The sequence below is a fragment of the Linepithema humile genome, chromosome 5, assembly GCF_040581485.1.
Source record: "Linepithema humile isolate Giens D197 chromosome 5, Lhum_UNIL_v1.0, whole genome shotgun sequence".
Lineage (NCBI taxonomy): Eukaryota > Metazoa > Arthropoda > Insecta > Hymenoptera > Formicidae > Linepithema > Linepithema humile.
Window position 1 is genome coordinate 574,005 of NC_090132.1, and position 26,567 is coordinate 600,571.

Sequence of the window (26,567 nt, forward strand, 5' to 3'; positions counted from 1 at the left end):
CGGCCGTGGTCCGCTATCATCGTCACGGTTTACACACCAGGTCCCTTTCCCCCTCTCGCGCCTCTCCTTCGCGATGATTTCGTACGCGTAAAAACGCGGAAAGATGAGATCGAGGCGTGTCGAGGACGACATCGCTATTCGACGTCACGAAGCGAGGTGATAATACCTGTTTTGCATTCCGATCGACGGTCGACGATCGGCGGGCCGCGAGTTTCTGCGCGCAAGCAGCGAGGCTCGGCCACGCGTGCGAACCACCTCTCGAGCGCATACCAATGCTCGACTACGCAACGGCTGAATGAAAGCCTTTACTCGAAAAATTTGCCGACTCGAGAAACGCGATAATTTGGCACGCGATTGCCCGCAGAGAATAATTTTCACGAATATTTTCGAGCCCGTTAGCCAGTGACATTCGATACGAATACAAATTCGCACATGCAAAACAAATCGTAACAGAATGCGTAATCTCTCGAAGATATTTGATTACCTATATTTTATCTCGTGAAATATTTTACCACTTTGTACAATTATTTGTCAACATAAATTTGCAATTGAAATTCAGAGCGTGGAAAATTGTCGATGTAAAGTCTGACGAAATTTCGCAAAGCCGCGCATGAATACGACTTGGCGCAATTTGTTAACGTAACGCGAAACAGTTGCATCTCAGATGCGATTCTCGCGAGGATTATATAACCTGATTTTTATTTACGCAACTTGCCGTTTCAAGGTAATTTAAGCCTACGGAAATAGTACAGAATAGTACATAATACAATTTTATTCGTGATTATTTTTCTGTTGGAAAAAATTCCGAGTGATTCACCAATAAAACAGTCGCATTTTTTTCAATCTCAGAGTAAAAAAGGGACAATTAATTTGAGAATCAAAAAATTTTTTTACTTTTTTATTTTTTATATAAAAAAATTGTTATTAATCGGTTTATGTTGATTTTTAGTTTGTTTCACGTTCCACACAATATATCGCATCAATTTTACATTTGTTACATATAGTTTGATAATTATTTATCTGTGATAATATTTTGCGAAAAAGAGTGCTCTTTAAACTCCGGTTATTTCATTCAGAATCTAGAATACCTATAAGATACGCGGAGAGATCAGTTATCACAATGTTGTCTCTGCACCGGTTGCTCTACATTTATCTTACAACACATGTTATAAAATTCCGTATCGCGCAATCGAGATACCTTCGGAAGCTAGTCATATTATTTATTCGCATTTGATTCATATGTTTGATTTAGGTCAACAGTTCTCGGTCATGTAAAGTTTTACGCTCTTTTGATATTTCGAAAATTTGGTTGTAAATCTCACGCTATTTCATTGTTTAATTTTGCTTTTAATGGAAAGCAGCTAAAGAAAAAATAGTTTTTCTGGAAACATTTTATTTTTATCCAATACAGTCCCCATTATTGTTTTAGTTTGAGTTTCGCGGCTGAATAATACAACCGAGATACAGATATCGAACGTAGTACGGCACGCAGAGTAAAGGTCCGGAGAGGCAGAGGCAGAAAATACTCCTCCATCTACTCCCCGACGTAATTCATCCCGCCAAGTTTTCAAGTCGCGCTCGCAAGGCAGGAGGCAGGTATTCGGCAAGCTTTAGAGAACGCAGGAGAGGCAGGCGAGAAGCGGCCAGGTAAGAAAGCAGGCAAACGAGTCTTCGTCGAAGGTAGTGGGGGAGGACGATATGGAAGTGGAGGAGAGTGTAAAGTGAGTTTTCGCTCACGGCGTTCGCTCGCGCGCTGCCAAGTAGAAGCGCGTCGTCGCCAGTCGGATACACGATTCCGTCGAGGTAATCGTCCTTCTTCGTTTCTCTGCGAGTAACGTGCTATCTGTCGATCTTGCGGCGACTGCCACCGCGCGCGCGACGACTTAGTTTCCTGCGGTCGTGTAACGCAAACATCCGGTCGGTCGCTATCAAAATGGCCGCGCGCTAAGGAGAAAGAGAGTTCTCCCGTCTAAGTATCGCGGTTCCTTGGACACTCCGAAATCTCAGTCGGATACGTAAGAGTTCATTCTCGACGATGACGTCGACGTGGGACCGCCTCGGATAGGATTTTCTGTGAGCGAAGAAACAGGACTCGAAGCCAGGTAAGTTTGATCTAAATCCTAATCTTAACGCGCTTCGCGCGCGTATACAGTTAAATTTTTCTATTTTTACTATGTTCAGTGTTCTAAATTTATGCGTGTTCTACGTACGTTTAATCACGTGGAAAATACGAAATAATGAAAGAACGGCGAAAGAGAAAAATAGAGACAAAAGAATACAGAAGTTTGACTGTAATTAATTTTACATGTTTGATTGTGAATAATCTTCGATACGGTGAATGAAAAGATGTGATTAGATCTGCTCGACGAGATTGGCGGCATCCACCGTCGTTAGTTACGTTCTCTAAAGAACATGTTGTAAAGAATATGTTGTTAACTGTCGGGGTTCGTCAAACGTGACGCAAGTGCAAACCGTAGAAGTGAAATTGTCATTCTTTAGCAAGAAACATTCATAAATCCTCGCCTTTTCATTTGAAAATAAGTTGAACGTTAAAGTTAAAAGGAAAATTATATAATAGTACAAAGTCCTTTTAAATTCACTGATAATTTCACGAATTCCGCGCAATTCATACTTTGCAGCTATGCAATCGATCAATGAAACAATTGATAAATTAAAGATGCCTTTCTCGTTAATAAGTAGTCGTATCATTAAATAATCAGGTAATATGTTAAAGAACACCGCATTGTTCACGATCATTAAAGTCTCTTACAACGTTTATTTCTGCCAAAGAGAAAACAAATGTCACGGCTTGCGGTCAATTTATTAAATATACCAAAGATAATCACGGTACAATATGGAACCAATCGGGATCGGCCGCACTTTAATTTCAATGCTTAGCCGGCACTGTGAATCCGCGTCGGATTCACACCGGACGTCACGAGGGAACATCGCCGTTGTTCCACTCAGCTTTGTTTCGTAACATCGACGGGTTTGTTTATTTCGAGGGAAAACGGAACGCCATGTCGCGCCGCGCTGCACCGCGAATGAGAACGGGATGTTAATGAGTTCGACGACGCGCGGCTGGAATGCCAGCTCGCTTTCCATAATACATCGCTGCAACGGCGTTCTCCACAAACGTCTTGTAGTTCCCCTCGCCGCTACCACCGCAGCCTCCTTTCCCGTCGCAGTACGCGTATCTCCTCCTCTCGCGCGTTTACGAGATAACATCGCGACCGCCGGTCCAGGTACGAGAGAGCCACGCAAAGTGTAAACGAGCACGATCGACAGAAACGTCCGGCCAAGGCCGCCCGTGGAATGTCGTTGAATCGATCGATATCGAGTCGACGATTGGCGTCATGGGGTCTACTACTCACGGCTTCTTTTTTTATTCCGGGCAAATTTTTTTCCATTAGTAAAACAGATATACTAGTATCCGAATGAGGAAAAAGTATTGTTACGTAATTCAACTGTTTTTGCTAAACAAAACTATTATTCGCTTTGTATGTTTATTAGCTGGCAAAAGTAATTTAATTTTATAATATTATAAACTTTATACATCAAGGATTAGTAAGGAAAAAATTTTTAAATTACCAAATCATTAATGAAGCTCATTTAGATGAGAATGACTGTTGATATTTGTAACTACATTACTTTGAATCAAATTATATTTAATGTATAATTAATATGTACTAGTATATCTGTATTCTGTAATTAAACAAAATTTTTAGAATAGGGAGAATTTTCCACATTTGTTAACCATTGTTAATCATTTTGATATCCAACGTACCATTGATTTAGAAACAGACAATTTCAGCTATGCGCTCTCGGGAAACTCAGAACTCGCAAAAAATATCAAGGATAAATTAATTTGCGTTCTCGTCGGACAATGACGAACTGCCGAATCTTAGTTCCCCACAGTTCCCCGCGATTAAAATGAAGGACAGTCGTCGTATTTCCGGTGTCGCAACGACTTCCGCGTACTCTAGCTATCGACAAGTTCTCGCGGCGTTTCTAAAATCTAATGTTGGCTGGGATGCGTCAGTGAGAACGGGAAGTCGACGGGAGATCAACGGCATCGCCGCCGCGTTCACCGGAATGCCAGGTAGCTTTCCAGGACGTAACGAAGGAGAACCGTTCCACGTACGTTGCGGTCTTAATCTCCCACCTTTTCTTTTCGTTTCTGCGCGCCTACCGCTCGCTCGTTTACGCCACTCGTGCACGCGGACCTGTGTATCAATGAGAACAATCGGCTATTCCTTCCCGCGTTTAAAAGGCACCTTCAAAGCGAACAGCGGTGTATTAGCCTTCATTCAGGCCCTCGACTTTTAAAGATTTCGCCTTGAATCATTATATTTTTTATTGTATTTTTGATCGATTCATTTCGTAATATTTATTTTATCATCTTTGTCGGTCGATCGCCGATCTGATTGATTGCCAATTCGATATTACGCGCAAGACGCTGAAAATATATGATGAACTATCAGATATTCTATAATTAGATCGACACGCATCAAAATGAACCGAGTCCTTGATGTTAAAGCTGCTTATTCTTTTTAATATCTTGTCTGCCTATATAGTTGTAGATCAAGAATTTTCGGTGACTAATTCGCGTGCACCGACTTCCGTGCATTAGTCATGCACGTCAGTTTGAAATGTTTTTGTGCAGTGGTCAGCTTACTCAGAATTATTATCGATTTATATGAAATCTATAAATGTCCTAAAATTATAAATTTTTGGTATTTCCTCGCAGTACTAATTAGGCATTGAAAGAATTATTCTTTATCGCAAGAGATTAGCTTCGTAACTCAAGTTAATTAATCTCTATGTCGCCGCATCTATTCATGCGGTTTACCTTCACCAATACCAGTCATTAATTATAATACTTGCCGCATGTTGATCACGCTGCAAGTGTTGATAGTTTCTGCCAAATGATTATCCATTTCCCAGCACGCGAAATGGATAGCAGCTTTGCGGATTCTTTCGCGTGCTGTTCCGCTCTGAACGATTCCGTAATAACTGCTATTTTTACGTATTTACTTCTCGCGCGCAAAGTCATCAGAGGGAATGAACTTGAGTAGAATTCTTGCTCGTCTTCCGTAGCAATGGCGCGAAAGAGAGAATCCTGTCTACGCCAAGGATTCTCCAACTTTGTGGTCTCGAGCTTCTCTTAAACATCTTAGAAACTCTCGTGCCTCTCCATCCGTTTGAGTAAAACATGTAATACAGAGTTTGGTATGGAAATTGCTTGAATCAATTTTTATGCTAATGATTTTCTTTCTATTTATTAATTAGAAATATTTATTTAAAAGTCTAACTATTTTTTTTAACATTTTACGTAGAATTTAAAAAAAGTGTGTTAAATTTAGAAATCAACTATTTTGTATTAATTTTCTATCAATCGCTAAATGTTTTAGAAATTTTTGTACTTTTTTGCTTGACTTAAAAAAAAATTGATATTGGATTGATGTTTGGCATAATAGTTTATAAATTAAATATTGCAATAATTCTCTTTCCTTCCACTAATTAGATATCTTTTGACATCTTAGAGATCTCTAATGCTTTCCCATCTCTTTCAACAAAAATTCATTACAGATGTAACGTACGTGTGAAATTCTTAATTATCCTTTACGCGGACAATTCTCTTCACTTCCACCAATTAGTCTTTCTTAATGTATCTGCACGCCTTCAGTTTGAGAAACAACACTCCATGGATGTGCATATAGATATATTCCTCCGGCGTTGCTTCCCACGTGGAAATCCGATGAATGGGGTCGTTCATCGCCATCGATGTGTCATTCGTGACGGAGAAGGTCGTCCTCGATGCATCGCCGCTCTCACATCTCTCTACGTTTCTATTCCAGTGGATTCTGCATTGCGCAGATGGTTCAGTCCGCGATATTTTTACGCCGTTTGACTTCATTTGCGTGACAGATTCAATGTGAAAGAGATTCCTCACGAACGTGTCGCATTTACTAATCTCTTTGACATCTCAAAGCTGCATTGCGTAAATACTCATTCTTTGGATAAAATATTTAAATTTAGAGAGAGAGTATCAATAATCTTGCTTTTTTTTAATCGAATATCAATATATAATATTTTTAAAGAATCTTTTTAAGCATACTATAATTTTTTCAAAATTCTATTAACTGTAATACATTTTCTCTGGAACTGCGATATAAATTTTACACAAAAAAATACTTATACTGCATTTAAACCTTTGAACAATCTCGCAATAATTACACTGTTTGATTTTAATCAAGAGAACATACTTTTACGTCAGCAAACGTACTTCTTCGATGTTTTTATTTCGAGAGCGCGCGTATGAGTATAAATAAGTTTTTAATGTACTCGATATTTGTATATCGCCAAGAGTTTTTTTCGAAATGTGTATCTTGATCGCTTCCCGCGACGATGGTCGCTTTTCACGTCCGTGACTTACGTGAGTGAAAAAAAAACGCTTCGGAGCTAACGACGAGATAATTACCGGCTGATGGCTGTAGCAGCGCGCGCCCATTGTTCACCACCGATCCGGACATACGCATGTTTCCTCTACGACGGCAGTATCTTGACTTCGATGACTCATGAACACGCCATGCCCGGCAAAGAGCACGCGATGGAAAGTATGCCTTATGCCCGCAAGAAGTAAATGAGTCGGGAGGAATTTGCGTTGCGAAATTAAATCTCTACTAATCTTCGTTATCAGGAATGTAAATTTCTTCCTATCTTCTCGCCACACGATCTTTCACTGTTTCTGATGTAAAACATAGGGATGTAAATTTAAAAAAAATAGAAAAAGGAATTGGTTTGTAGATTATACCTGTATTTTAATTCTTCTTGTGTAATTTTCTGCTTTCTTATTTAAAAGTTTCTATAAAAGAACGCTTGAATGTAAGATATCTTAACATTCTATTTTAAAACCTCAGTAAAAAGATTCGCAAAGAAAAAAAAAGGCTCAGTTCGAAAAAGTCTAATAATTTTACTATTCTTCTATAATCAAAGAATTCTCACTATTGAAAAGTTTTGGTTTAGAATATAATCATTTTCGTGCCAGTCATCCCATTTAGAAATGACGCGATGCACTATTCTTTTTTCTAAAGACTATCGCTAATCGCCGAGAAAACTGTGAAGTCTCAAATGACTCGTATTCTGCGAGATTTAATAATTTTATTATTCGACATCTCTCCGAACGCAAAACACGTTCGGTCTTTCTTCTCTTTAAATGCGTCTTCTTCGCATGTCATTCTGTCGACGGCAGCGGAGGAGGTAGCAGGCGAAGAAGTCACGTGAGAGACGCGAATATCTTTCGAATTATGCGATCCGTAAGATCGCACCTGGTACGATCACGAGGATCAATAGCGGATCGAGGAGAAATCCCTCCTTTCCATCTTCTTCTTTACCTTGCTTCCTCCTCCACGCCGTGTCGAGAGTACGTCAGACTCTTCTTCTGATACATTCGTTATGTGTTTATTTTGCAATTATTACGTTCTCGCGCCCGGCATACCGACGTACATCATCGTCGATTAACGGATACCGGAGCTATGCAAAGAAACCGATGTCTAACATCGAGAACTACCATGGAAAATCGTGTCGGCGTATTTGCGACTGTATTTAATCAACTCTAATGTTTTCCATTGAAATCTATTTTCTAAAAATCTAGTATTTTTGTAATTATTTGTCAAGAATATTAAAAAAATTTTTAGACATAAAACGACGTATAAAATTTTCTGTAAATTAATAAATCAAACGTTACAAGTCGAGGCGTTGCGTAATTGCAAATAAAACGCAGTGACGGCAAGGTTACAGCACTTGCGCGTCTTTTTCCTGTGAGCTGATTCCTTCGCATGAACGAAGAATCCTTCTTCACACAAGCCATTTCCCACGCATCTTCGTAAGCGAGTTAATATAGCGAGACGAACAAGTAGGCAGTTGATCGTGCAATTCACAATGAACGTTTCCACTTTTCACTTTTCACCTTTTCATATCTTTCGCATGAACGCCTCCCATTTCAAATCGTACGATCTCTCGTATGCACCGAAAAAAAAATATCTCGATCACAATTTCGGCAAACTCGTGTGAAGATTCTCACTTTTTATCATGCCTTGACAAGTGAAACTTTCACTGTTTACCTTTTCACTCTTGAGAGAAGATTGCACGATCGAATCTCTGCATAATCGAAACGTTCGGAGCGCGAGATAGAATAAGCCTATAATTTATAAGTTTCACTGCAGGTCATATTCGAGCTCAAATAAGCCTTACAAATTAAGTTTAGATTATTCTTTCTTGCGACTCTTCGATCATCTTTATTTTATAATTATTAAAAAATATTGTTAAGCGATTTGATTTTAATTCGCGTCCAACATAAGAATCACGTTTGACAAGGCTACAAAAATTGAAGAGAGTCGAGCGTGTTTATCGTCGAATACGCATCGAGAATACGTGCCTTGATAACCAGATTGAGGTTTCGTGGAAAGTAGCCGCCGCTCCGAGCGGCGATCGAGATTGAGGAGATTGATCGATCGTAAATAACAAAGTTCATCGTTCGATTTCCAGATCGGCGAGGCGAGCGAGAGCGATCGGACGCCCATGCCGGGCAACGGAAGGATCCAGGCGGGTTTCAGGAGCGCGAGAGGAAGAATTACTGGTGGAAAACGCGGAAGCGTGACGTCGTGAAGGACGTCGTGTCTTTTTACCGCGTGAGAGACCTACAGAGGGACTAATTTTTCCCCGCTCGTAAGACGCGCTCCCACGGAAGGATGTCGCGGAGAACGGAATGCACGGCGCTTCTTCACGCGTCGTTCCTAACGCTGCTGATGATGCTAATGACGACGTCCTGGAGAACCGTGCAGGCTCACGTGGCGCTGACGTTCCCGCCGGCTAGGCATTACGACTTGGACTTCCTGGATAACGCCAGAACGCCGGCACCGTGCGGCATGCCGCGTGGTGAGTACAATCATCACTGTCATTATTTGTTTATCCCCACATGAAATGTCCCGACGGTTTCGTCATGCACTCTTCTTCATCTTCAGATTTCTCAACCAATTTAAATTCAATCTTTCTTTAAGCAAACATCTCTTTAAGAAAACATTGATATTTGATACAGCGAAGAGATGGCATAAAATTTTTGTTCAACGTTGTTCACTTTCTATCGCGAGTATCAAATTAGAGATATTAATTAGTCGATTAAAAATATATATTATTTAATAACAAACAAAGCAGACAGACTTGTGTTCCGAGTTTTCAAATATTCGGGCCTTCAATGAAATCTCGGAATTGCGTAACGAGGAATAAAAACGTAGCATATATAAGTTAGATATCATCTTATTAATAAAGAAATTGAATCTAATTATTTCCGAAAGGCCGAACGTAATAAATATCCGCGAAATTACTAGCTTCGAGTACTTTCGCCATTCTGAAACACACTGCAGCCTTTGCTGGAATGTTGGAACCACATGAGAGATACAAGCGTAATTCGCACGCGAGGGAATCCAGGTTCCCCGCGCGGAACCTGTCGATAGCTCGTGCTCGGTGCATTCTCCGGAAACGCGCCAGGCATTTTCGTTAGAGAATCGCGCTGGTCTCCGGCTTCGGTTTCTTCTCCAGAGAAGCGATGAAAAGAGAGGGGTTGAATACATATCGGGATGAAGTGACGGCAGGGGGCACGGATTTTCTATGGGAAAACGACATTAACGTGAACGCTCGCTCTCCTTCTCTCGGTGGGGATAGCCCACCAATCGGTACGATCCGAAGCGACTTTCACCGACTTGCATGAAGGGAACCTCTCGATACTCGCGGGCATTACCTTCCATGTTTCGCGTGTATCTAACCATCGATACTCAGGGCCGTGTCTATATTAGATGAAACAACAGAAACGAGAAGCGAGATCAAAATCTGAGACGTCGAAATGCGTGACTCTCCGAGTGACACACGTTCGAAAAAAAAATCAAATGGATATATTTATTTCTAAAATAATAAGCGTTAATAGTTCGTTAAGCATTAGGTGTTATAAAAATGAGAAGCGCGGACGTTGAAGCGCAATATCTTATTCTGCTACTTGCCAGCGAAAGAATAAAAATTAATTTGCTGGAATATTTTAATTGCAAAAAATGTCTTAAATATCAAGACACTTTTGTCTCCAACTTTCTTTGCAATTTTCTCTCCGACCACCGATTTAATGGCAAGTCCAACGGGGTGGAAAGTTGAGAAAAAGGAAATGGTAACTACACATTCGGCGTCTTCGCACTGTTGCACCGCGCAATAATACGAACACGTTGTTACAATTACCTTGCCCGATGTCGTCGGCCCTCCTTCGTCATTTTTCCTTGCGAAAGCGTAATTAAGACCACGCCGTAGATGGCACCGCATGGGTTATGTAAGCGACAGAGAAAGAGCGACCTGTATCATTATGCTGTCGAGCAAAGCGAATTATTCGTTAGTCTAACAAAGGAGACGACGTCTTCTTCTTCATATAGACTTCACTCCGTGCACCGACTGCGCTCCCATTTGTTTCCTCCCCTCATTATCGGTTGCAGTGATTAATTTGCGCGACGTTGCTTATCGCGAGCGCCAACGTATTCTCACGCGTCGCACAAAATTGCGAAAAAGCCGCATAACCGGTCGTAGAAAATTGCAGCCTGGTCGTGCGCGAGACGCACGCCACACCGATTGCATGGTGACATTTACATCGATTTTGCTATATAATTGACAAATTAAAAGATTACTGCGTAATCATGCTTTTTCCTCTAATTTTACTAACATCATTTGATTGACACTTGTACATTTGTATTATTATTTATGATTTCTATACTTTTTTCAAATGCAGCAATAGAATAGCACTCTCGTTTGCATTTGATACATTTAAAAAATTACATTTTTATTTAATAAGAAATATACTATTTTTTAATTTTTTTATCTTAATTACAAGTTCGATGTTGGTCAGGAATTAATTTTGTTTGTAACAGATTTGCATTTCTTTGAAATTTTTATTGAAAATTACGTGAACATTTCTTACTCTTTTTATTCATGTCATTTGTCTCGTTTGATATTTTATTTGATTCGGCTGAAAGCGGATTGTAACGGTCGAAACTAGCCAAAGTTTGACTCGACTGCTTTTACGATCGTGTTAACGCATACCGGCTGCATGCCGCGCGCACAACCGCGGCAATAAATTTTTCTTTCCGCGGTCGTAATTTAATCGAGCCGCTCCGACGGCTTCGCTCGGTCAATGGAAGAGAAGAACCGCTTTCCTTCCGCAGACGCTTGGGGAAGCGGAAGGGAGCGCGGTGATACAGTAATACTGGAAAAGTTGATTAAAAGTAGCGGAGGGTAATCAGTTATTTGCATTTATATTAAATTAGTGCGTAAACTTTACAGATTTGCGCTCTCGAAGGAATTAATATACACATAGAATAATTATTGCAATAGAAAAGATTGCAGTAGGAAATTAATTCTACAAAATATTAAGATAATCATTGAAGATATAAATGAACATTTATCACACATTACAAATTATTTATTTTCTCTTTTGAGATCGATAAAAATAAAATCGATGAAATACATTATCAATTATTCGCAATGAATAAATGAGAATATATACATGACTAAATTTATTTACATATATAAGTAGCTTGTATTTTGTATAATTCTTAAGACAAAATAAAATTGCAACTTTAATTCCAAAGTTTTGCCTGACGTTTTGTAGTTGAAAAGAACCGAAAGAATTCTCGATGGAAAGCTGGAATAATTAATAGGCGAGAGATGTCTCGGAATGCCTTTAGATTGCGATATACCGGTATTAGAGATACGTAACCTCTGAAACAGGTTGTGATATACCGAACGAGGTCACAATTGCTGCCGCGCATTTAGATGAATTTTCAAAATCGAGCAATATTAGAATTGCGAGACGGCGCTTCATTCGTCGTTCTATCTAACACGAAATTTCGTACAAATAGTTGTGGTCCAATTTCAATATTCCATATCTCATTTTTCAGGCAATGTGAAGACGTCATTACTGGCGGGAAGCAATTTCAACGTTACGTGGCACCTCGCCTATCCCCACAGGGTAAGTAAAATTCGAGTTCTTTTTTTTATCGCACGACACGAATCTCAAGTACGTGACAGCGGAAGACGCGTTGCCTTATAAAATGTAGTAGAGCGCTAAAATAACTGGCTAAAGTCATGAATAGGCAATCGACGTAAAGTAATATCTGTAAAATAAATCTAGATTATATTCACCTTTGCAAGATAAAGAAAGATCTTGAAAGTTCTCGATGTTCAGAAAATTAATTAACGAAGATAACGGGAATTTTTGAGCTCCGAAAATAGGTCCAAGCGGATATAATTTCTTAAATATTTCACAATATCACATTTTTTATTCATTCTAACAATGTTGCTTATGCTGGTGCGCAGTATAGATTTATTTTTATTTTATGATAGTAAGATTTTTTTTCTATAAAAATTCTTATTTTATGTTCTGTGTAAATCGTGAATATTTACGATAATTGCCGCTCGAATTGCCGCTAATGAAGAGGAAAGAAGAATATTCCTCAATGAATGCGCGAATCACTATCGTTTCATACTTGATCGACTCCGTTGTTGCATCGCTCGGATTTCTCGTGAATTTGCAGAGAGAAAGGAAAACAAAACGTAAGACGCGCCCGGTCACTGCCGTCATCAACTCTCGGTGCGTTACACATCTGTACTTCGAGGAAACCAGTTCAGTAGCCAGATGCTTAAAAAAATCGTATTAACGGTTACGTGAGAGGCAGGATAAAATCGTACGTGTGTTTTATTCCACACTCGGGACTACTTTCTCCGGAACGCTAAACTTTCTGGGCTTTACGTTCTTCAGTGCGGGCGCGGAACACGTTCGAATGGAGCATTCTTCGTTATAATGGAGCGTTCTTTGTACCCTGCAAGTATCCGCGTCGTGCTGCATTCTACAGTCTTTTTCTCTCTCGCGTGTTTAATTAACCCTTTTACATCGCGCGTTACAGTGGGCTATAATGACAGCCGTCTGCAACCGTAGGTTTGCGGATAAAATTAGAGTTTGTACAGCGCTAAGCGATTAAATCGAGTAAATTGAATTGAAGGCACTATGAACTATCGATTACGCGCAGAATCTTATCGGATCAGCGATTTTCTTAGAATCTCCGATCAAACGAAGGAGAAAGCTTTACGAGCCATTGGAGAAAGCATTATCGGAGTGTGAAATATAAGATTAACAACGCGCTACTGCGCGTTATCAAAACTTTAAAAGACTATAAATGCTAACCATCGCAGCGTAACTTTATTTAAATCAATTTTCGCCATTTTTCATCAGCTACGAGCGAACAACTTTACGAGCGTTCGCAAAAACATTATCAGAAGTATTAGCGAATCGCTGGAGAATTATGTGTTATCAACAAGTTACAGAACTAAAATGATATAACATTTCTTTATTGAAATCTGGTAAAGAAACCTTTAGCTTTCGCGAAAGATGTTAATGCGCTGCGAAGAATCATCGTGTGTTATCAAGTACGTGTCTTATCGAAAATTCGTGATACAAAATCGTAAACACTTTATTTCTAAAATAAATTTTAACGAACTGAAGCGAAGAGAAACGTTTTTCTGCAAAAGTCTTCGCCAGCTTAATAACAATAAATTCTTATTGCACGTCATCGAACAAATAGAGAAAACGTCGCGCGCTCTTTCGCGTTCGTCGAAACTCGTCGTGCACGATGATAATCGCCCGCGGTCAATTCGTATTCAACGTACAAGTACGCGGACACTTGACGCCATCCGCAGGACATTACAAATTTGTCCGCGCATGGTCTACGAAAGGAAAACAGCACGACGACGCCGATGAAAGAGTCGAGCTGAGAAGAGGCTCTCTCTACCTACGCGTGCTCGGCGCTCAAGGTGACACGCGCTGAATTATTCACGAGCGTGTGGTTTCCTCGCAGGCATGTGGTCTACGAGTAGGCCGAATAGAGGCGGTATAAGCAAGCAGGCAGGCAAGCAGGCAAGCGAGCAGGCGGGCAGGCGAGCATACGTTAGACACGATGCCCCGGAGGAGAAGCCTCCGAGGTAGAGCAGATTGGTATGCTGGGTACCGTAACTTGGACGACGCCGATGACGATCGCGCTTGAGCACGAAGGCGTCATCTCGCCTTTGGCTAGCATGCAAAACCCGGTGACTCTTATCTGGTGAAGCGCGCGGCGAAACCGAGCGAATCTTCCTTGGTTGCAACGACTGTGCAACGGCGGCTTTGCAAAACATTCTCTCCATTGTACTGCAATTAAAAAAGAATATTTACATCTACATTTAAAGAAATCGAAAAATACATTTGTGTGTGAGTTATCATGTTCTAATCTAAAATATCTAAAATACAGAATATTATTCTTTGATTAAGTTCAAGTAAATCTTGTTGTTTTACATTTTTTATTTGAAAATTGATACAGATTGATTATATAATTAATTCCATTTATATTTGGATATTTAATAATGGATTTTAAGCCTTACTAATTATTACAAGACTTGTATTTTTTTTTTGTTAATGCACCGAGATCCATAAAAATACCACAGTTAGAAATGCGAAAAGAAATTGCTTCTAAATATGTAGAAAAAAAATATGACCTCTTCAGGGAGTTCTCGCAAAAACAATCTCGCGAATTTCGCGAGTTGTTAATGTGCGTCCATCGCTATTGCCGCGATGGTAGGAACGCGCGCAATAAACATTCGCGCAAATTACGTTACGACAGGGATGTTAAAATCGCGACCGCGGCAGCCACAGCCTCCGTATGCTCGAAGATATCCGCGGCATGAGAAAAATTCGACAATAACAACCGTGCCTCTCCGGAGAGTGCAGGTATGTTCGCCGCGTGCGAAGCAGTACCATATTGTTGCGACGATCTCCCTTTCTCCTTCACGGCGGTGTTGCACGGGAGGGAAGCGTGTTGTTTCGCGACAACGAGCACCGTTCTTTCATTCTCTACTGCGTCTTTTACTGATTCACGATTCTCCGAATGTGTGGAAAATGTCACACGTTAAAATAACTATCAGACTCACATATCCGATCTGGAGAACAAAAATCGGAAAATAAAAATTTAGATTTGTCAATGAACATCGCTTGAATGGAAAGTTATGGTGAATGAATCTAGTTGTAATATCAGCGATTAATTTTATAAGTAAAACATTTAGAATTAAAATTTATATACAATGCTAATCCTTTTGGTGCCAAGAATTGTCTATTTATTGGATGCAAAAATGTAATATTGAAACTAAAGATTGTCTAAATAAATATTTGCAATTGAAATTATCAACTCTCCGGAGTGAGAATTGTCATGTTATATATCTCGATCAAGTTATAATAATATCCGCCGAGTTAGAATAATAATTGCAGATTGTCGCGATAATCTTTGCGTTGCTTCTTCCTACGGACGACACGGATGCGGATGTTACTCAATAACATTTATGAACTTGCATCGGCTTGCACATGAGCTCACTACGCACTTTCCTAACGGTGCCGCGGCTGACGCGATTGTAAAGAATCTCACGATGTTGCAATCGGTGGCGCATATCAATCGGTCGAGCAAGTACTCATTAACTCGCTGTCATTATTCCTGGCGGAGGAGGGCACGGGAGGGAAGGGAGGAGTACCGTCACTCCCCCGCAAGTCATCGCGCGCGCTCTTAATTCGGCGCACGTTTCATAAACCGTCGAGTAACATTTCGCAAACGCAGGATTGCGGCCTCGCGAGTTTGCGGCTAAACGCTAACAGGAATAACGTGACCAATCACGCAAGAAGCACCGCTCGCCCATATGACACGCTCGTATGACGCGATTCCACCCGTACCGCTATCCATCGACATCCTAGCTGTAGATGCAAATATCCATGTCTGAAATCCGGCTAATTTTTACGCTATAAAGCCAAGATATATGTTTGCTACGATTATTTATATTGTTTAAGCACACAAGTAATGATTTTAATATAATTATATTAATGTAACTATTAAATCACAATTTAACTCTCCGATTATTTTACATTATTCTCGTATATGCGATTGTATTGTATTATATGTAGAATTTTAGTTGTTTGAATGATACGAGTTTGAATGAATTGCGAAATAATGATATTTAACTATTGCAATGCGTTCAAAGCAGAGAAATCCTAGTCCGTTATTTTTGATTTATTGAGGATAGCGTATCTAATCGCTGGCGACGTAGAACGAATCAGCCGTAATGTTTCTTGCAACTCGTCGAGTTGAAAAAAAAATCGAGAAATCGAACAACCGGGGGACCCACTTGCATCGATTCCGCTTCAAGCTGGTATCGAAACCGTTTTACCGCGTTGCCTCTTCCTTTGATGATATGTCATTTGTTGCGGGACTCGAGTAAAAGCCATAAATTTAGCGAAATAATGCGAAATAATGTACGGGCGAAATACATAGTTAGACATTCAGTTCATGACTCTTATCGAAAACATTTTTTAATTTCTAGATTTCAGAAAAATACGCATATGCGCGAATCTCTCTACGAAAATTTAATCCATAATTTTTATTTATTTAAGTTTTATTTGTTTCATTTAAGTAATTTAAAAAATTATATTTTAATTTTTAAACTACGTTAATAGCTATGTCATTAATTAAATAATATGTATGTATGTATTCTCTTTATTTTTCAGGGAGGCTTTCGGCTACAAATCTTAGACGCTCTCGACAGGCCTCTGATTGATTTAACGCCTGTCACGCGTACCAGCGAATTTGTCGAAGATGATGCTACGTAAGTGTACGACAATATATCTTCTTCGGATTTCGATTACTGTAAGTCTGACTTTTCCGTTTTTTTTATATTTTTTTTCAGGGCACAAAGCTACGTCGTACATCTGCCGCAAAATTTCACCTGCGTTGATTGTACCATCAGATTGTTGCGGGAGGCTGAAGAATGGGGCTCCAGCTACAGATTTTGGTCGTGTGCCGACATCGACGTGAGTTTCTCTTGGAAAATGCAATTTCTAATTCTATATTAAATAGCATGATGATTCAATTGATGATTGAAGTGATAGAAAGTATCAATACGAATTAATTGAAAAATAAATTACACTCCAGCAAATGAAATAGAATTGATATTAATTTTCCCTACAATTTGTGAAACACCCCTCATGCTGTCTCTTTTCAAGAGACTCATTATCCTCTTGTCGACAGATCCTTGACAGGAGTGCCTATCGGGAGGATTGTAGCGGCCACGGGCGTTATCTCTTGGGCAGGTGCAGATGCGACCGTCTCTATCACGGCACAAAGTGCGAATTTAAGGAAGAGTGCCTGGACGACTCGGACTGCGGTATTCAGGGCACGTGCATCGACAACGGTGGCACGACCGCGCCTACCAAGCACTGCTACTGCAACGCGGGCTGGTTCGGTCCGGGTTGCGCGAAAAGTAAGTTTCGTGCGCTCGGCGCACTAATCGGCAAAATTCCTTTACAGAATTTCTTGCGTGTCATTAGCCGCGATAACATTCTGGGACATTTATATTGAATCGGTGTTATCGTCGACCTCGCTGTTTGATATCGGGACGAGAAAATGTCATTGCAGAGCAATTATTAATTTTTATTAATATAATATATTGACAATTATCTAAATTTTATTATTAAATTATTTAATGCTGTTTATAAGGATTATATGTTGATAGCTTAATCTTTTTAGTAACTGTTAAAAAACAAAAACCATCGCTAACGGAAATCAATCAGATTAAAAAGTTAAAAAAGCGTTAAGCCAGCTATAAGAAATGTTGTTTACTTCAACAAGTTTAGCGGTAAAACCGACCGTAGTAATTGCTCTAGCTCCACCTATAACTCTACTTTAGGATCATCGGTGAAAAGCATTAACGTAGACTTGGATGCGTACACGACGAAGCGGTTCTCCAAGGACATCGTATTCTACTGGAGAATCCTGAAAGATAGCAAAGAATTAGAGGGTATTCTGGTGGCCAACTCGACCACGTGGATCGGTATCGGGTGGAGACCCAGCGATCTGGGCCCATCCTGCCGATCTTTTCCGATGATCTCTGAACGATCGGAACCGCTTCCGAAACCGGAACCAAAATCGGAACCGATCGCCGAAACGGAGCCTGAAGCGGAACCAGAGCCCGAGGCGAGGCCCGAGCCCGGTGTAGAAGGCGAGAAATCGATAGCGAAGAGACGATCGGCCAAAGCGGACGCCACGACGTTCGGAATAACATCTCGACCAGATGTTGACGTCACCGTGCAGACCAGCGTAACCTACCAAGTCAGCACAAAGCAAGGTAAGTTTTATTTATTACTTTACTCGTTATTTATCGGAAATCGTTATTTATCATCGCAATATGCTTGCCAGAATATCAAGTATCTCAGGAAGTTTTAATAAACATTACAACATAATGACTCTTTCTACATTTTTTTTTAAATTCATATTGTTACTGCTGCATGCACAATTTTTGTACAAAAATATTAACGTGCAAACTAACGCACACAATTTTCGTGCAATTTTAGTTTGTAGTTTTTATATATTAATTTTAAATTGCACCACGTAGATGTATAAATCGTTCGTATGTTAAATCATGATAAACATGTTTGATAATATCAGCGCATTGAAGAATATGCTTGTACTTTGTTTCGACTACATTTTATTCCGCAATAAATGATCGTCATTGTTGTCTCTGAACGACATGTATTTTATCGAGACCGCGTAGAGTTCAAGGAGTTTCGTAATTACATAAGTGTTAGCTACGGAAAAATAACAACGCAAGCAGAAGTAATCCGCGTCGGAATAATAATATGTCAGGTGCATCGAACATCAGAACGCACGCAAATACCACAATATATCTATATCTTTTGCAACTGCCTTTTTTCCGCTCCCTTCATTTTACAAAAATAAAAATTTTTAGCTTGTAACAGAGTAAGAATTTTTATAGAGAACTAAAATAAAATTTATACATTTTTTACTTTTTGCCGAATTATAATGTTTTAAATATTCGATGTGCACATACTATTCACGAATAAACGCAACGTATGTGTATCACGTTGCGCACATCGCATATTACATAATTATTACGTTACTATAAATCAGCTGGTTAGAAGTAGAACCATGTGTTCTATATAAGTCACTGATCTATATAGTATCTGCGCTAGGCAGCCTTGGCCTAAATCAAAATTACTCGAGATATGATTATAAGTCAAAAGAATTGTGAAACCTTCAAAGAGCTGCAAATTCTATTAAATTCTTGAAATGCTATTTAAAGTCGGAATTTTTTATTTATTATATTTATTATAATAGACGTTGCAACTGCAACTAACGCAAAAAGAATCTTATATATTCTGATGTCGAGAATAAGAAATATGATTATTCATGACATGACTTTCGCGATACAATTTTTGTACAAGATGTTCTTTAATTGATAATAATTTTTTTCACATAGGTCGTAAGAAAAGATCACCAGAACCAACGCCAGTCTCTGCGAATGGTATGTATCGAAATTTATATGCCCGGAATAACTCGGATGAGTCGTTTGCTTGCCCAAAAACTTAGCAGTAAATAGTAGTTTGTCCAAAAAAATCCCAGTAGCTTCTGTAGTAAGTTCCACCTTTCGAGACACGACGCACGAGGTGATGGCTCTTATAAGTAGGTAGTTGGCACGACGTACGATGCTTTGTTGCACAGGAAAACCGGTCGGCGAGTCCAGGCGAGAACCAAAATCCGAGCCAGAGCCAAAATCCGAGCCCGAACCCAGCTCTGAGCCGGAGCCAAAATCCGAGCCCGAACCCAGCTCTGAACCAGAACCAAAATCCGAGCCCGAACCCAGCTCTGAACCAGAGCCAAAATCCGAGCCCGAACCCAACTCTGAGCCCGAACCCAGCTCTGAGCCAGAGCCAAAATCTGAGCCAGAACCTAGCTCTGAACCAGAGCCAAAATCTGAGCCAGAACCCAGCTCTGAACCAGAGCCGAAATCTGAGCCAGAGCCAAAATCCGAACCAGAGCCAAAATCCGAACCAGAGCCAAAATCCGAACCAGAGCCGAAATCCGAACCAGAGCCGAATTCCGAACCAGAGCCGAAATCTGAGCCAGAGCCAAAATCCGAGCCAGAACCCAGCTCTGAGCCAGAGCCCAAATCCGAGCCAGAACCTAGTTCTGAACCAGAGCCAAAATCCGAGCCAGAGCCAAAATCCGAACCAGAGCCGAAATCCGAACCAGAACCCAGCTCGGAGCCGGAACCAAGTGTGGGTCCGAAGTCGGGAGCGACGAAAGGTAATGAGGACCGATTTAGCGCTTACATCCGCATACATCGTCATGCTGTTATATCATTTACTTTTGAGCTACCAGAGATTTTTCCTTTTTTATTTATTTTTGAACCAACTGTTTTCCTCGTCGCAACAAAAAAATTGCGTTTAAGTATGAAATTTGTAAGCCTGTGAATTTAATTCTGACGCATGTTACGTGTGTGTGTGTTACATGCGTGTGTTGTTTGAACGAAGAGAAATTCACGAAATGTTAAAGAAATCTCTCGTAGTTGTAGCCATCAGAGTACATCTCGACAATGATCAGTAGTACACGTGTACGTCACCCATTACTTACGATATTCGCGACTTTCACGATAACCGCCGGGAAAAGTTTGAACAACTGGAACGTGAGGACCGTGACGGTAAATATTTGTTGAGAAAGCGTAATTAGCGTACTGATAAGAAGTAAGAATGATTTATTTCGTGCGCGCGACATCCGTCGCTTCCACCGGATGCGACACTGATTGCAAAATGGCAATGCAATTGCGCTGACTCCGCATAAATTCCTGTTTTAATAATTTTACCAATTGCGACTTATTTTGCGCAGCAGTAAAAAAAAAACACCTGTAGATATAATAATATCGATAACGCTTACGCTTCACGTCCCGCGTCGCTACACACTCACTTCGAAATTTATATATCTGTAAATACGAATATAATTTCCGAATTGCAGCATGCATTACCGCGACACGACATTTGCACGTGTCTCGATACATACCCGTCACACGACTTTTCTCCGACACCGTAGGACACCATTTAACCATAATGCATTACCATAACATCGACTCATCTCATTCAGACGAATAATTCGAATTCTGTACTAACTGAAATGCATTCGATGAAAGAAAATAATTTTCTCAAGTGTTAAAATAGAGAGAAAAAGGACTTGAAATAATTTTAAAAATTATATCAGAAGCTTATGTATACTGGACGCATTTCAGTTCACTACTCATCACTTGCTGCATAATCACGAATATTTCATCTATGTTTGGCTTTGTATTAATAAAATCTGTACATCCTCGCATCCAAAGCATCGTTGCCAGTCCCGCGACACAGATACGAGCCCAAGCACGATTTCAATCCGATGGACTGCACGGACATCATAATCGGCATGGCGCGAGGGACGAATTATAGAATCGGCGATTATTATACGAGGGACAGATCGACGCCTCGCAAAGACGAGTACTGGGACAGGAGCGGAAGGGACAGCTTGACAGCTGCATTCGGCTACGAACGGGACGGCGTCACGACGATACTCTTCCGCAGAAAATTAATTGCCACAGAGCCGACTGATCACACGATTCGCGACGGTAATATGCAGGTGATTTGGGCGAAAGGTCAAGAGCCGGGCAAGTACGTGCATCAACCGGCTAGCGGGATTGAAAAGGCTAAGGTCAACGTCAAAGACTTCTACAAGGTCGACGAGCTTAAATATCACGGCCATAGAATGCAGAGAGGCGCGGTGACGATGAATTTCTTCGGTGAGTCTTCTATCCAATTTGCCATGTGTATCGTAAAATCGCGGAAACCTTACTCGGTTTTGAATTAAACATGTTTAGCGACACATTGTTAAATGCGCAGAACTAAAATCGCGAATTAAATGCTACAAATAGATATACTGAATTTTCTTCAACAAAATTATTCCCTTTCATTTTTGAATATTTTAAACATGTTCGACTTTTTACATTTTTATTTTATAAGCAAATAATCTCAAGTTAATCTTTAAAACGTAATATTTGGGCGTTTAGACGAGGCTAAGAAACCGGAATTCACCGGCGGTGCAACGCTGCAAGACGGCAGATGCGGCGGTAAGTGGCGTTATCCGAGAAATTGCTCACCAGAAAATGGTACTTGCGAGTACGCTATACAATGGACGTACAAGGGTCGAAAGGTAATTTCTCATATTTCCTCTGCGTTCCCTTTATACAAGGGGAGCAGACAAAGTCGCTCTTCTCTGGTGAAATCAATATCATGGAAATTCTTTTCTACAGGATCTAATAACATTCGAAATTTCCACGATGAACACTAACACGTGGACCGGAGTTGGATTTTCCGATGACAGTAGCATGGTAAAATATTATCCCGATAATATCTTTGAGGATTTTTGAGTTTGCGTTCAAAAAACAAAGTCAAATATTGAAAAAAAAAGCAAATCTTGAACAAAAGTCTCAGGAATATTCAAACGACTTTCTTATCGCAGAGAAAAATACCTGTAAAGAAAATTCTAAGTTAAAATTTACACAGATTGTATGTGAATACTTTCGTGTTATATTTTTAGTCGCAAACTGACGCCGTGCTCGGTTGGGTCGACAAGAGCAACGGTCGAGCTTTCGTGATGGATACTTGGATCAGCGGTTATAACGCGCCGCTGCTGGATCCGTCGCAAGATGTTTATAATATCAGCGGCCGTATCGAAAACGGCATGACCACCCTGAAATTCTCAAGAAAGCGCGGAACGAAGGATAACAAGGACCTTTCATTCACGGACGATCATTGCTTGTACATGATGTTCCCGTTAAAGGGTGGCGCGTTCAATCCGATCAATAAAAAAATTCGGAAGCACGACGAGATACCAGTCGTCTCCTCGGAAAGAATATGCATTAAATCCTGCGGCACGGAAGGTAAATATTGGTAGATTTTTACATTTTTATTGCTTTGCTAAAATAGCTAGTTTAACATGAGAGAATTAGCAATATATATACGATAAAATTTTTTATTATTTAATTGGTTAGCGGCAACTTTTGTTGAAGTAATTTTTCATAATTAATGATGTACTCTATTATTTCTGATTTCACTTGCAAACAAATTTTAATAAAACTTTAAATTAATATTTTAAGTTATTGACGTGCTTCTCAGATTATTGTTAAGAATATTATTCAATTCTCTACGTAGAACTTGATGAGCAAACTACTCCTGCACCGCCGAGATTGTATTACGACATAGAAGTGAAGCTCGTCAACCTGGGCGATGGTTTTATAGTGCCCACGCTCGACAGTCCCGACTTTGAAATAATTTCGAACAGTGTATCAGAAAGTTTCGGACCAGTGTTCGAGAAACTCCCGGGTTATTATCAAGTCCGACTCAACGAGCTGCAAAAGTAAGATAAAGCACGACGGTAGAATAAAGCGATAAAGCGCGCTGCTTCAACGTGTCATTATTTTCTCTCGCAGAGACAACGAACACGGAGTGATTGCGCACATGAATCTGATCCTCGACAAGAACGAGGCCAAGGGCAGATCCTTGAAACCTGCGGACACCGGCCTAGAAGCGGAAAAGGCATTACGCGAAGCGCTCGTGACTGGTAAAGTCGGAGCGCTCAGCGTCGATCCACAATATTTGATAGTCAGAGTGCCCCGAGGTGAGCACAAAGTCTCTCAAACAGTGCATATACATTAATTAATTAATTATAATTGGTGTTTCTTCTTTTCTTTCGATGAATTTTCTTCAAATTTTTTTCGCAGTCTAATTTAAATAAAAATTTAGAATACTTTTTTAATCATTTTTTTTAAAACAGAACAAAAAAATATTGAAAATTATACAATAAAAATAAATTACCGAGCATGATTTTTAAAATACTAATAATTTTCAAGATATTTAAATTATTGAAAACTATTCTGCCACAATGTTGTTTCTAATGAAATTATGTACTTAATTTATTTTCAGTGAACGATATAGATGCGGATGACGAGAATGACCGACCATCAGACTTATTCCTTGGTGCTACGAAACTTTACATCGTCGTCGGCTGTGTAGCTGCATTGCTGGCTCTCGCGTTGCTGCAAGCTAGTTGCACTCTCTACAGGAGTTCGAAAAGACGGGCGACTAAGGTACGTCATATGTGTGCCAGAACCTTCTCACTCTTTTCCGCGTGTTTTTTTTTCTTTTTCCACTTTTTCTCGCATCCCTAAAGTTTCCTTCTAAGTGTTGTATTGTGTTCTATTCTCCCTCTAACGATTTTATAATCATACCTAATGTGTTCCAAGAAATATCTGTTACTCAAATTTTTATTTCCGAAGAAAATAGTTTCTAGACAAAATGTGTAATATAACTTTTGTATTTTCTAATTCTTACGTTTAACAATTGGATCATTGCAAGGTTGATTAGTAATTAGGATAACTCAAGAACTAAACAAATTAAAAATTAAATCGCGAGACCATGAAAAAATTCTTAACTTAATTGTGAGGTAGTATTGGGCATATTTCTTAATTTTTAATGAAAATAACTGCCAAAGTTATTTCGCTTTCTTGGAACACACTCAGTAGCGTGCAAACTACACTTTCATCCCCTAATAAACCCAACATCTTTTGCTTCGCTTGTGTTGCATGACCCTCCCCGCGACCAAAAAAGAGGGTGTATTCGCTGCCTCTGGCTTCTTCTGACGCGCCCAACCCGATTCATCGCACGAACGCGACGCGGTATCATCGACAACAAAACGGCGATCATCATCACCATCATCACAACAACAACAACAACAACACCAACAACAACAACAATCATCACCATCATCATCATCACCATCACCAACTTCGACATCATCATCAACATACCCCATCTGAAATGCATCGAGCTAATCCCAGCTGGAAAGAACTCCTCCTCGAGTATCATCGGTGCGCAATATTATATGCCCCATACATTTTCTTGCTCGCTAATTCAGGTATCCGGCCCTCCGCGCTTTCTGCAGCCGCATCTTCCCGCACCTTTACAACCTTCCTACAGCTTTTCTCTAACCTTATTTATTAGTTTTTCTACTAATATCTGGAATGGTTAAATTAACTTGTATTTTATGTATTCCTTTCTTTCGAATGCATGCAAAAATAGAATAAATTTTTTTTCTTGCATTACTGTCACTTTGAAAAGAAATATATATACATATATTTCTTTTTTTATTGTTCAAAAATTTGAAAAAATAGGAAAAAAACATAGAATATTCGATAAATTAAAGGACATGAAAAATTGGATTTTTAATAAAAAATGTTTTAGTCGTTTTATATTTGTTTAAATGTGAGAAGAATGATTCTTTTTTCGTGATGTAGCCAATGGAATAAAAAAAATTCTTTTCTTTTTGCAGGAGCGCTTGATCGCCAGCAATGCCTGGAAGGACTACGCTTCCGGTGCAAACACGAATTTCGCATTTGAAGCATTCGAGACGGAGGAGAAAGCACCGCCACCGCCAGTTTCCAGCCTGCCGAGACCTAGGGAAATGACTAGCAACGGTTCGATGGGCATGAACGGCCACGACAGCGTTGACGGATCCAACAGGATGGTCGGACCTAGGGCGACTTACAGTCTGCCTCGCGCGCCCGGCGCCAGGCACTCGGCACCCATTCAGCACGGTTATTACACTCAAGACCGCAGAGACCATTACGGACGCCCAAAGAGCCTGCACAATCCCGCGGGCAGCGCGACAAATCAAACGAACCAACCGGACTTTTACTTCATGCCAAGCCAGCGGAAGTACAGCGGCGAAGTCGTGCGCGTCTACGTGGATTACGGCAGTCAGGTGCCGAAGTAACAGGATTCGAAGCCGAATCGCGCGACAGATTTTTATTCGCTTCACCGAAGCGACTTGTATATACCTGAGTTACTGGCAGAGGACGCGTGGAAAAAAAAAGACTCGCAGTCTCTGCGCGGTGCTATTATCTCGATTTCTTCTTCCCCTTTCCCCGTGACTTCCCTTTCTCGAAGATTCACTCGATCGGTTCGCGCCGAGAGCCCGGGCCAAAGAGAGGGAAGTCCCCGTACGGAAGCATAGAAGTGGCGCTTACGACCAAAGAAGTTATACGTAGGGCGCGCGTCCTATAATTCTGTACAGAGCGCATAAACTCTCGTCGAAACTTTTGTGCTTTTGTGGTGGAAACTGTATAGTTACGTAAGTCTTATGCGAGCTGAGAATCCGAAAATTTTTGGGTCCCAGAATCGGATCTTATAATCTAACTCGTATTCGACGATCCGGGAAATTCGAGGGCCTTAAAATTTAATATCGAAGGAATAAGGTTCTAACCCGTGGATTCTAAAATTAGAGGAGATTTAACGATCCTGAAATAAAAGAATTTCGAAATCCAAGACATCGTGTACCTAAGGTTACGACGCACGACGAATATGGATATGTATTGATTTCGCGCGACTATACCGACATGCCGAACGAATGTATCTACTTAAAGAGCAATGATGTTTGAGCAATAAAACATTTGTACATTTTTAAACAGAATTGGCGCGTGCTGTTTCTTTAATGGATTAACCTGCTTACGTTCAAAGTGCTACCCATACTGTTTTAGCTATA

The 26,567-nt window shown here is 40.2% G+C and overlaps 1 protein-coding gene across 3 annotated transcripts; it reads left to right on the top strand.

Moving 5' to 3' along the window:
• Positions 1 to 1,410: 1,410 nt before the first annotated feature.
• On the top strand, positions 1,411 to 26,495 carry LOC105675334 (uncharacterized). 3 transcript variants are annotated; one of them, XM_012372370.2, is made up of 18 exons: positions 1,411 to 2,102; positions 8,551 to 8,940; positions 11,988 to 12,058; positions 16,661 to 16,758; positions 16,840 to 16,963; positions 17,181 to 17,412; positions 17,839 to 18,276; positions 19,429 to 19,473; positions 19,671 to 20,255; positions 21,319 to 21,768; positions 22,036 to 22,178; positions 22,279 to 22,356; positions 22,566 to 22,908; positions 23,180 to 23,384; positions 23,458 to 23,645; positions 23,951 to 24,114; positions 24,635 to 24,894; positions 25,356 to 25,498. In XM_012372370.2, the coding sequence occupies exons 2-18, from the start codon at positions 8,754 to 8,756 to the stop codon at positions 25,363 to 25,365; spliced, it is 3,621 nt and encodes a 1,206-aa protein (XP_012227793.2). In that variant the 5' UTR covers positions 1,411 to 2,102; positions 8,551 to 8,753; the 3' UTR covers positions 25,366 to 25,498. The 3 variants fall into 3 exon arrangements, with proteins under 3 accessions (XP_012227793.2, XP_012227791.2, XP_067212529.1); XM_012372368.2 differs by lacking the exon at positions 24,635 to 24,894 and having other exon boundaries at positions 1,416 to 2,102; positions 25,356 to 26,495; XM_067356428.1 differs by lacking the exons at positions 19,671 to 20,255; positions 24,635 to 24,894 and having other exon boundaries at positions 1,418 to 2,102; positions 25,356 to 26,495.
• The last annotated feature ends 72 nt before the right edge of the window (positions 26,496 to 26,567 follow it).